The sequence below is a fragment of the Mytilus californianus genome, unplaced genomic scaffold (genome assembly GCF_021869535.1).
Source record: "Mytilus californianus isolate M0D057914Y unplaced genomic scaffold, xbMytCali1.0.p SCAF_14, whole genome shotgun sequence".
Lineage (NCBI taxonomy): Eukaryota > Metazoa > Mollusca > Bivalvia > Mytilida > Mytilidae > Mytilus > Mytilus californianus.
In genome coordinates, this window is record NW_026262626.1 from 16,103,283 (window position 1) to 16,115,520 (window position 12,238).

Consider the following 12,238-nt stretch of genomic DNA (forward strand, 5'->3'; position numbering starts at 1 on the left):
CTCGGGGACTGATAGTCCACCAGCAGAGGTATCGACCCAGTGCTGTAAAAAATGAAAACAACACGTTATAAATTGCATGTGTCCTTAAATCCTTAAAACAGTCATGTCTATATTTAACGGTAAAATTTTTAGAGTATCTTGTTTTATTTTTGTGTTATCATTACAGATAAGCCTATTGTAGAGGTGATAACAGACCCGATTGAAGTACTTTACCAGACACAACATACCATAGAATGTAGAGTAAAAGCCTTTCCTGATATTACTGCCGTAGAATGGATTATTACAACAGAGACTGGAACAAATTTTTTTTCATCTGATGAAAACAACTTAGGAAAACATTTTGTATTTTCATTTACTTCTCCTTCACTAGATATCTTATCGACAGATTTTACGGACACAGGCCAGTATATATGTACAGCTGAAAACATCTTTGGAAAATCGTCAAGTACTGTAGTTTATATACAAGTGTATGGAAGTGAGTATTTCTGTTTGTCAAAAGCATAGTGAGTGTGTGAGCGTGAGTCTTTATTTTATTAGGAAAATCTATTATTTTAGCTTCGCTGACTGCTTCGTCTTCTCATTAAAGAATTGCTAACGAAAATGATTTGAAATTGCCGTTCTTTAACTGGATAATCAGACATTACACTGTAGGCACTTGTTCCTCAGATTGGTACAGAGATTATTTTTTTATGTTTTATTTCAGTTTCACTGACTGTTTCATCTACTCTTTACACAATTGTTTACGGCAATGATGTTGAATTGGAATGTAATGTTACTGGAAGGCCAGACATTACCAATGTAACTTGGAGTATGCAAAAAGAGACCGAGGCACATCAAATTGATGTGACGAACATATTGAAATATAATGGGGCAACGTTGTCAGTACCATCTCTTACAATATTTAATGTGACAATTGAAGATGATGGGATTTACTTTTGTGAAGCAGGGAATAGTTACGAGATTAGAACAAGTCAGGAAGTCGCACTTACAGTTACTAGTGGTAATTAGTGCTTATACTTGAAGATCTGGATGGGGTTTACAGAATAGAGAATAAAGAGCAAAAATATAAAGAATAGAGAAAAATAGGCCAAAAAAATGCCCCCCCCCCCCCCCCCACTTCTTCTTCCAGACCCTAGTACTTCTCTTGACATTACCGTAAAATGCGAAAAAATGTATCAAATTCAAAAATGAATCATCTGAAAATCGATGTTAATGACATATTTCTAAATGTTATTGTTTTAAGGAAATATTTACGCATTCGAATGTGCATGATTCATGTTGCAATGACAAAACAAGCAATTTTTAAGTGTAGTCTTGGTATGATAATATATCATGATTTGTTATCAAGTCATGTGATCGTTTGCTATTCAATCAAGTTGTCAAGTTTCCATAATACGCTCTTACAATAACAAAATGCAATTACAAAAGCATAGAGGGTCTTTTTCATATTTTGCATTATTCGGACATTTTTTATTCATAAACATCTTAAAGGTAATCTATATGAATACTTCCGTTATCAACTGGCATTTAGTGGTAAATTGTTGTCCGTCTACCGTTAGTCACAAAACTATCGCACGCTAACTTAATGACGACGAGTGCCATTAGTTGAGCAGGAACTTCTTGGTTTGTTCAAATTTATATTTCTCGATCTTTAGTTTTTTGTCTAACGTAATGTGGAATGTGGAATGTCGTTTTTCTTTTATTTTCTTTTTACCATTTAGTTGAAAATATATTTTTTTTTTACTTTCATTCCTCTAACTACAGATCCAACTTCAACGACGCCCACTAGAACTCAAAATCCTGGAACTACCTCTCCTTCAGCGACGTCCATTACAACCCAAAATCCTGGAATTACATCTCCTTCAACTACGTCCACTACAACCCAAAATCCGGGAACTAAATCTCCTTCAACGACGTCCACTACAACCCAAAATCCTAGAACTACATCTACATCAACGACAACGTCCACTACAACCCAGAATTCTGGAACTACATCTCCTTCAACGACGTCCACTACAAACCAAAATCCTGGAACTACATCTACATCAACGACGACATCCACTAAAACCCAAAATCCTGGAAAACCATTTGTATCAACGACGCTTACTACACCAACAACGACCACAAAACCTGGTAAATTATTATTGTAATCTTTGTTTTTCTTTTCAGTACGTTTATCGTTAAATAGCATTTGGCATATGCTTCAATTTGTTTACGGTAAAAATTAGAGGGGAATGTAAATATTCAAGTTTCAAATAATAGGAAAGAAAGTGAAGTAATATGTTTTTCATCTAGAGGCGCTCATGCTTCGTCCAAAGTACTTGCGTTAGTATCACTTTAAAGTTATAAAATTTACGCGTATCTTGCATACAAGATTTTGATCCTGGTATCTATGATTAGCTTATTTACAATCAATTATTCAAGAGAAAACGCCTAAGTTTTAATATTGAATTGCATGATTAAAACGATAGGTCCAAAAATATCTAGGATTTCCAACAATGATCGTATATTGAATTGACAGGAATGTTCATTATCATAATTGTTATGATTAGAAGTCTCTGGTATGTATAAATTCAGCATGTGATATGTTCCAATACATATATTCGCTGTTAAATATAATAGCAGATTGCAACCAAAACATCGTATTTAGTGTTTTTTTGAATGGAAATGATAAGTATATTGAAGTCTAAATAATAAAAGACAATTCATACAACACTTAGAAATTTATCTGGAACACAAGTTTTGAGTAGCCTAAATGAAAACTCTAGAAATCGTTTATTTATTTTTCATTCTTAAGAGAAACAGATTTTAACTCTTTTACAATGTAGATTTCTTGTTAGAAATGTGGCGTTTGTTAGAACAGAGTATGAACAACATGCGCTATTGCAACGGTGAGGTTCGCGTCCTTTCAACATATGGATAATTCTATTATCCACGTGGACAAAAGCTAAACATAACGTGGACAGTATAAATAGCCTAGTTTGCCTTTTTAAAATTTTAAAATCATATTTTGCAGAGGCGATTTCATGCCAATGTCCGTGCAGTTCTCTTGGAATTTGGGCAAGGCGAGACTTATCCAACTATACAATAGATGAACTACTCGAAATGTTAGCTCCTCAACTGGCAAAAACGGAAAAAGAATTATCTGTTGACAAATCAAACTTGTCGGCAACAATTAATAAAAGGATAAGTGCAAAAGATGAGAGAAAGTCTTCACAGTCCATTGGCATTCTTGGAATAGTATTCATTTTTTCTGTTATATTTGGTGTCGTTATCATAGATTTGATGTCAATTATGAGATTCATGAAACCTAAATTAAAGACAGGAAAAACTGATACTTCAGAACCAGAAGGACGGTCAGAATGATGATATCATTGTATGGATCACATGAATCTGACTCCATATTTCAAGTTTAAAGCAAGATATTTAAACATGTTACGTTTCTAAACCGGATGCATTTTGTTTTTTTTTTTTCAAGAATGATCCAGTGAATACAGATTTTGACTTTTTGGAAACATATCTTGCAGATTAGTTCATTAGGTGGTTAAATGTTCCCTTATCTGTTGTTGATACTGAGTTTGTTTGACGTTAGTTATAGAATTGCATGCTGTGTGTTTTCCTCTCTTTTTTTTATTTTGTACTATACGAAATGATTGTTATCACATTTTGCATGAGAAGCATCAGCGGTTCTAGCTAAAAATGTGATCGTCACTTGCATTAATTTATTAAAAAAAAAACAACACAGCATTCAAGTATAAATTTTACAGATCCTTTTAAAAAAAACTATGTTTATTCAATAATCATTTCGAAATCTTATAATTAAAACTAAACACAAACTTCTGCAGAAATTGTATAGTGAGAACAACTCTGTACCTGAATCCATCTGCAATCAAATATCCGTCATACATTTGAAGTTTTCATGGTAAAGATGTCGATTTCAAAGTAGATGTATAGCTCGACAAATATTTATCAAATGTATATAATCATTATCTATGCATATAATCGGATAATACTTTATTGTTGAATATTTCTATCAATTGTTCATCTTTACGTTTTCAATTGCGATTTTAATAATTGTTATTTGCACAAGGTACACACTCATTATGTGGGCGGAGCTAATTATTTTATACTGCTATCCTGGGCTACATTCATACACCTTAATTGAATTCATTATCTAAACGCAAGTGACGTATTTACAAGATTCGTTTTAGGCCAAAAACGATTAGCATTTATGTGAACATTACGCACAAGTTTATAGTTTTTATTATTTATAATTTTCACTATTCAAACGATGCCATTTTGCATCGGCAACTTATACTGACTAAGGATAATGTTTTTGTCTGAAATATCTATTCAATGTTTTGTGCTGTTGTACGCTTTTTAGACGTTTATAAATATACAACCATGGCCTGCATCAAAAGTTAATATACACATTTATCAAATCAAGAAAAGAGTATTTTCGAGAGATCAGAAATTAGTTTTTTTAATTTATATTTGCCATCCTCGATTATTCCAAAATGTAGTAGAGTATATACGAGCACTAATAATTATGAAAGTGCATAAAACCTTAGCCAAGGGAACAGTTGTTTACTCATCTTTCCACAATATTGTGTGGTGTTGATAAAATATTTATAACGTTGATAGTTATTATAAAACATGAGAATGAATGATGTTTAGTCCTACAGTTTAGTTTTACATTTATATGTGGGATCGAAAGAAATAATGAATACTACTGTAAACATAGATATACATGCTCCTGGGTTATCCGCCTTTGAGGATTTTTTGTTACAAGCAAAACAAGAAATTTAGTGCATACATGTAATTTCCATTGAGTTCTACTGTATCATTTTTTTTTTAAATTATCAAAGATGCCAGGCTTATAAAACGTGTTTTTTTAGGTGACTAACAGACATATTGACAAAAGGAGTCCATGGATATTTTTTGACATGAGAAACAATTTATTATATTATGTCCTCCCTAGATATCAATTATCGCTGAAATATGAGCACTCAGAATATCTTAGCATTTTTGGGGGTTATTTTGAAAACAGATGCCGACGAAGTAATTTTGAGACCAGATTTATCCAGGATATGTGTTCTATGTGAATATCTTTCATTGAAATCCAATCACGTTGAATTTCACATTTTGGTGGTCCGGTAGGTATTTGTTCTTATAGAGAATCAATTTGCCAAAGAATACTTTATACCTTTATATCAAAAAGGCACCAGAAGATGTTTCAATAAATGTATGATTTTTTTTTACCAAAAAGTTCGTTTTTTACCGCATTTTTTTAAAAAATGTAAAAAAAATGCAAATCTAAATAATGAAACACATCAACTGTACAAAAGTGTTTAATAATCCTTCAAGTTTTTTACTTGTGAACTGAAAAAAAAAGATTTTTTTTTTTTCAAAATTATTATATAATTTCTACTATTATACACTACAAACCAGTAAAAGTCTGAAATGGCCTATATCTGTACTGATTGTTACTCGACCAGTCTGAATCGGTCTGAAATTTACTTGATATTACTCGACTGTAGCCTGAACCATTCTTAACAGTCTGAACTTGTACTCGACCTTTACTTGACCAGTACTTAACCATTTTATACATGTCTGAACCAAACTCGACGTAGTCTTAACCATTCTCGACCAAGTCTAAACCATGATCGACCTAGTCTGAACCATACTCGACCTAGTCTGAACCGTACTCGACCAAGTCTTAACTTACCAAAACCATTTTTTTGTATCTATCTATTGTATTTCATCAATTTAGGAACTGTTTTTAACAACAGCTATTTCCCTTGGCTAGATATTTGTATATTTGTATTTAATATAGCATTGAAACCAAAATTTCACAATAATCATAATGTAATCATCAACCCCATATTCATCAACACTTATATACATATATATATTATACATATATACAATGTATATCACCTTTAGAATAAAAATAAAACAGGATGACCAAAGGAAGTAATTTCTGGTCGGATTAAGAAATATCATGTAATAATGTAATAAATTTAGTATTTTTATATACATGATATCATGTTCACATTGCATTTTGTACATCAAAAAAACAATACCTTTCGACCATTATTCAAATATCTTAAATGTTATTCAAAATTTGTTGAAAGTTTCAGGTATTTTTTATGGTTACTGGAAAACTTTTAACACTAACTTAAGCCTGGTATAGATTTATGGTGTCAGTCGAGTTTAGTTAATAATGTAGTGAACATTTTTTTTTTAGTAAACTATATAAAAAATTGTATATAAAACAACTTAATAAATTTTAAAGATGACACATTTGTTTTGTAAAACCAAGAATTTAATATAATAGAACTTCCATAGCAATCCTTGATAACCTTTTAAAAAAGGAATTCAATTGTGTTCCAAAGTTGCAGTAAAAATTTAGGTTGATTAAATAAGTTTTGTCAAAATTAAAGACATGGATTACAAGAAGCACTTTAATAAGGTTTAATTACCTCAGTACAGGTGTGTTTTACAGGTAAAAAGAAAACATTATTTTTCTTAAACTCGTGTATTACTTATCTAGTGAAATCAAAAGGCCTAGTGATTTAAGTTTTACAGGATGTAATTTTCAATGGATGTTATTTAAAATTCATTACTTTTTGACCAGGTGTAATCTTTTTAATCAGTGTGCCCCAAGCAGGAGATATTAATTTATAGTTTACCCCTAATCAGAAGAACAATTTTATTCATTTCTTTAATTTTTTATCCCTTTTTGATATATATATATCCCAAATTATAATAAGAATAGATATATTTCTGATATAAGGTTAAACAATTTCAGTGATTTTGTTGGCTGTTGTTACCTTAGTTAAAAAGATAGTTATATAACTATTATATGTTACCATGGAACCTATGTAGTTTTATTTTAAGAATTTAGGAAAATTAAGTTGTGTTTGAAAAAATCACATGCAAACAAGAAGCACCTTAATAAGGTTTTAATACCCTCAGTATAGGTGTTGTTTTCAGGTAAAAGAAAATCTTTTCTTTAACAAGACTCAGACTTTAAAATTAGATAATTTAACTACATGTATCTGGATTTGATAAACTATGTAAGGATGTAAAAATCTGTTTTTATATATCTTTACTTTATTGTGTCTGTTGTCATGTCAGTTTAAAAGAAAGTTATTTAAGTAGTTAAAATTAAAAAAGTAGAGGTTATTTGGTCAAGTATGGTTCAGACTGGTCGAGTATTGTTCAGACTTTTGGTCGAGTAATAGTTCAGACTATTTTCAATGGCAAAGATAAGGGTCAAGTACAAATCAGTACAGTCGAGTATGGTTAAGAATGGGGTCGAGTAATATCGAGTAAAATTCAGACCAATTCAGACTGGTCGAGTAAAAATCAGTACAGTCGAGTACAGATATAGGCCATTTCAGACTTTTACTGGTTTGTAGTGATATAAAATCTACATATAGTGCACAACAACTGTAATCCACATACTGCCTTTGACAGTGGTGTTACAGTTCAACATAAGAATATACGATAATAAACAGTTGAAAAGGGCTTAACTTATCCGCATATTTGTTGGTGTGAATAGGAAAAAGTAAAATAACAACAAATCCAAAGAAAATTCAAAATGAAAAGACCCTTTTCAAATGGCAAAATCAAAAGCTCAAACACATCAAAGGAATGGAAAACAACTGTCATATTTCTTACTTTGTACAGGCATTTCCTTATGTAGAAAATGGTGCATTAAACCTGTTTTATAGCTAGCTAAACGTCTCATGTATGACAGTCGCATAGAGTTCCATTATATTGACAACAATGTGTGAGCAAAATATCGAAATTTTAACGTCTTTTTACCTTTTTTTATTGAACGTTACTGATGAATCTTTTGTAGACGAAACGCGCGTCCAGCGTAAAGAAAATTAAGCCTGGTATCTATGATGAGTTTATTTAATAGAATTATGTGAGTGTTTGATCCCAGGGATTTCAGCATGCAAACAAGATTTTTGTAGAAAAATTATATACGTTGTTCTCTTCGTAGACTTTTCCAGGGTTTGATATTAAGTAATAAGTACTTTCAGATTAACTTTGTTTTCACAGAGGATTGCGCTATAAAGCAAGAACACATTTCTTTCTAAGATTGTTGCATTTTCGTATGTTAGCGTTGTCTATTTTTGTTTTATTTCTATGTGAAATTACCAATTAATATCTTAACAAGAAATAGAGTTTTAGAATTTGTTTTATATGTAGTATGAATTCATAATCTAATTGATATTTATCTATTTGTGTAAACTTCTTATTTATATATATATATATATATTACTTTTTATTAGTATATGTAATGATTCTCTTATTAAGCTTTTACTGATGTGTCAAATATTTTATCACATTCCAAATTCAGAGCTGTAGTATGCTTGAATGTTGTGTCCATACTTGCTCCAATTGTTAAGGTTTCGACCTTTGCGGTTGTATCAAGCTGCGCCCTGTGGTGTATTTTATTATACGTGTAATCGACATGATTAACCTCGGAGCTGTAATGTTGTCAGAAGTAACAGGTTTTTTCCAATCACATTAATGCTATGCTTGTGTATTTTTTTGTGTGACAGATGTTTGTAATAAAAAAAATGCTTCATTATTTTAGCCTATTTTACTTTATTTAACTTGAAATATACGCCGCCAGACTTTATGTAACAATCAATCAGTATGTGTAGCTTATCTCTGAATGTGAGTTACTTTTTCATACTTACTTCTGAAACCACTTTGCCAATAATAAACAAACTCAGAATGAATAATGTACATAAGCATAATAAGGTCATTTGTTAATTTATGTATTCTTTTCATGAAAGATCAGGAAACTGAGCTAAAATATATTAGAGCCTTCGGGTAGACTCATTTTAATGCATTCTGTCTAAATAGTAAATATAGGCATTTCATAAAGACCAAAATAATAACATATCTCAAGGACATTTTTAATTACCCTTTTGCATTATGTGTTCTCGCTTCTATTCGTCTGTTCTCAAATAAAACTCAAAAATTATTTTCCCTTACTGTTTAAAATGTGTGAAAATATACATCAGTTTAGACATTTTCGAATGTTGAAAGCAATAACTGCATGGTTTGTTTTCATTCAAGTTCTGGTTTTTTTTTCAAAAGAAAAGCAAAATGTATTTCCCAACGCGTTTTCAATGTCAGTATTGATTTGCGGTGGATACCATTTTGATTTCTAATCCTCATCAAAATAAAAACACGCAGGACCTTAATAGGAACATTGCCTTAGTTCGAACGCACGATCTCCCGTACTTGAAGTGGGACACTTCAGAGAAAGTCAACCCACTTCCCGTCTGGCATATATAAGATTAGCTGTGGAACCGTAGCTCTTAGGTCCTTATGTTATTTTTTGACTATTTGCGGACCATAGAGCTACGGATTTTTCTTATTTCAAAACGTTCGGAATTGCGACCCAGGTTCAGGTCGCACTTATTTCCCAAAAATTTATTGATTATCGTCCATGCAAAGCTTATCAATATATATAGTTCGTTTCGTTAGACATTTTTCTAGGATATGACGTACCTATTTATGTTTGAATATTCATTTCCTTAACACTATTATCTAATTATTCCCATTTGTATACATTCTCCGCCTATTTTGATCAGCCATATTGAATCTCTTAGTGATAGATGTTATCATCAGTATATCACTTTAAAAGTAAAACGATAGAAATCTGCTTCCATGTCATTCTCTTTATAGTTAGTAATTATGTTAACGGTGTTAACTCGATAGTTTGTATGACTTTCGACCGGATCATAAGGTTTTTTGTACTGCAAAGTTGTATGTGTACATAATTCTAGTTGAGCTGAAGTATTTGAATTTATTTATCCAATGCAGAGGAAGATGTTCATCCTCAATCCAACGACTATGTTGCTAAACGTAACTAAAAAACGCAATTGTTCAAGTGTTATTATACGGAGATAAATCAAATAATATTTGCGACATACATTCGTCAATTTCGGATTGTTATGCTTGCACATCTGATTTCTGGGCTGCAACATCTTCCTTAACGGTAAAAAAATCAAAATCTGCTTTACGATCCGCATTACTACGTTCAATATCTCAACTCACTAGCGACATGTAGTTGCAGTCTCAGATCTTTTGATATCAGTATAGTCTTCTGATCTGTACTTTTACCAATTGTGTCCTAAAGGACATGTGGTTGCAGTCTCAGATCTTTGGATATCAGTATAGTCTTCTGATCTGTACTTTTACCAATTGAGTCCTATAGGACATGTGGTTGCAGTCCCAGATCTTTGGATATCAGTAGTCTTCTGATCTGTACTTTTACCAATTGTGTCCTATAGGACATGTGGTTGCAGTCCCAGATCTTTGGATATCAGTATAGTCTTCTGATCTGTACTTTTACCAATTGTGTCCTATAGGAAATGTGGTTGTAGTCCCAGATCTTTTGATATCAATATAGTCTTCTGATCTGTACTTTTACTAATTGTATCCTATAGGACATGTGGTTGCAGTCCCAGATCTTTGGGTATCAGTATAGTCTTCTGATCTGAACTCTTACTAATTGTGTCCTATAGGACATGTGGTTGCAGTCCCAGATCTTTGAATATCAGTATAGTCTTCTGATCTGTACTTTTACCAATTGTGTCCTATAGGACATGTGGTTGCAGTCCCAGATCTTTGGATATCAGTATAGTCTTCTGATCTGTACTTTTAGTAATTGTATCCTATAGGACATGTGGTTGCAGTCCCAGATCTTTGGGTATCAGTATAGTCTTCTGATCTGTACTTTTACCAATTGTGTCCTATAGGACATGTGGTTGCAGTCCCAGATCTTTTGATATCAGTATAGTCTTCTGATCTGTACTTTTACTAATTGTATCCTATAGGACATGTGGTTGCAGTCCCAGATCTTTGAATATCAGTATAGTCTTCTGATCTGAACTTTTACTAATTGTGTCCTATAGGACATGTGGTTGCAGTCCCAGATCTTTGGATATCAGTATAGTCTTCTGATCTGTACTTTTACCAATTGTGTCCTATAGGACATGTGGTTGCAGTCCCAGATCTTTGGATATCAGTATAGTCTTCTGATCTGTACTTTTACTAATTGTGTCCTATAGGACATGTGGTTGCAGTCCCAGATCTTTGGATATCAGTATAGTCTTCTGATCTGTACTTTTACCAATTGTGTCCTATTTCCAATTACAACATTTTGACTGAGTGTGAATTAGCATGGCGGGTGATGCATGCCTAGCAGGAGACACTTACCCTGTCGACGCATCTGGTCTCGCTCTTTTGCTAGCTATAAAACCAGGTTTAATCCACCATTTTCTACATTAGGAAATGTCTGTACCAAGTCAGTTGTTTTCCATTCGTTCGATGTGTTTGAGCTTTTGAATTTGCCATTTGATAAAGAAAGAGGTAGGGCCATTTTCACCTGATTTCTTTTCATTTGATTAGGTAAGTAAATCATGTTTTTAAATAGCCCGATAGCTGCTTATTATAGTACATGAAAATACGTCATATCATCTATTTTCGTACCTTGAACAGGTATTCCTACAATAAACAAGGCCAAGACTATTGATTTTTTGAACGCCCCTGAGGTGCATTAAAATATGAATTATCAACTAATAGATATTCAAAATTAGTTTTGTATTAAAACAACATGTTTCTTCAGTTTAACTTAGCGTGTTAATGTTGGTAGGTGTGGTAGGTGATTTGTAGCGTACATTTATTTTATAGCTTTGTTTAACTTAAAACTAACAAAATAATAAAAACGGGGGTTAAATATAAATACAAAACACATTTAATAATCTAATTATCTGATATAAACCAGCTAATCTGATTCAAGATCGGTCTCTGTCTTAATGTTTATACTGGCATCTTTAAATGCAGCGGAATATCTACTTATTTTTGGTTTTATATTCTGTATGTCTGGCATATCCCATGTACCACAATATCGCAGCTACATAGGCACAGCATCCCATAGTTCTGGCTCTCGCCTTTCACTCACAAAACCAACCGTTAACAATCAACAAGTCTAGTCTCTTTTTCTTTGCATGAGATACCATACCACGTAACCTGTCAAGAAGCCAAATAATATCGGACGCATTTAACTGGGATGTTGTTTTCCTCAATCTGGATGTATCTATCTCTGTCAATTTTTAAGGTTTTACCGTCTATATGAACCGGACAACATCTTACACCAGTTGGTACTAGAACACCTTGTGTTACAAACATATGT

The 12,238-nt window shown here is 32.3% G+C and overlaps 1 protein-coding gene across 1 annotated transcript; it reads left to right on the top strand.

Moving 5' to 3' along the window:
- Positions 1-709: 709 nt before the first annotated feature.
- On the top strand, positions 710-3,366 carry LOC127724909 (uncharacterized). Its single transcript, XM_052231911.1, has 3 exons — positions 710-1,000; positions 1,765-2,133; positions 3,017-3,366. Exons 1-3 carry the CDS (start codon positions 811-813, stop codon positions 3,364-3,366), a joined length of 909 nt encoding a protein of 302 aa, XP_052087871.1. The 5' UTR covers positions 710-810.
- Positions 3,367-12,238: the final 8,872 nt, after the last annotated feature.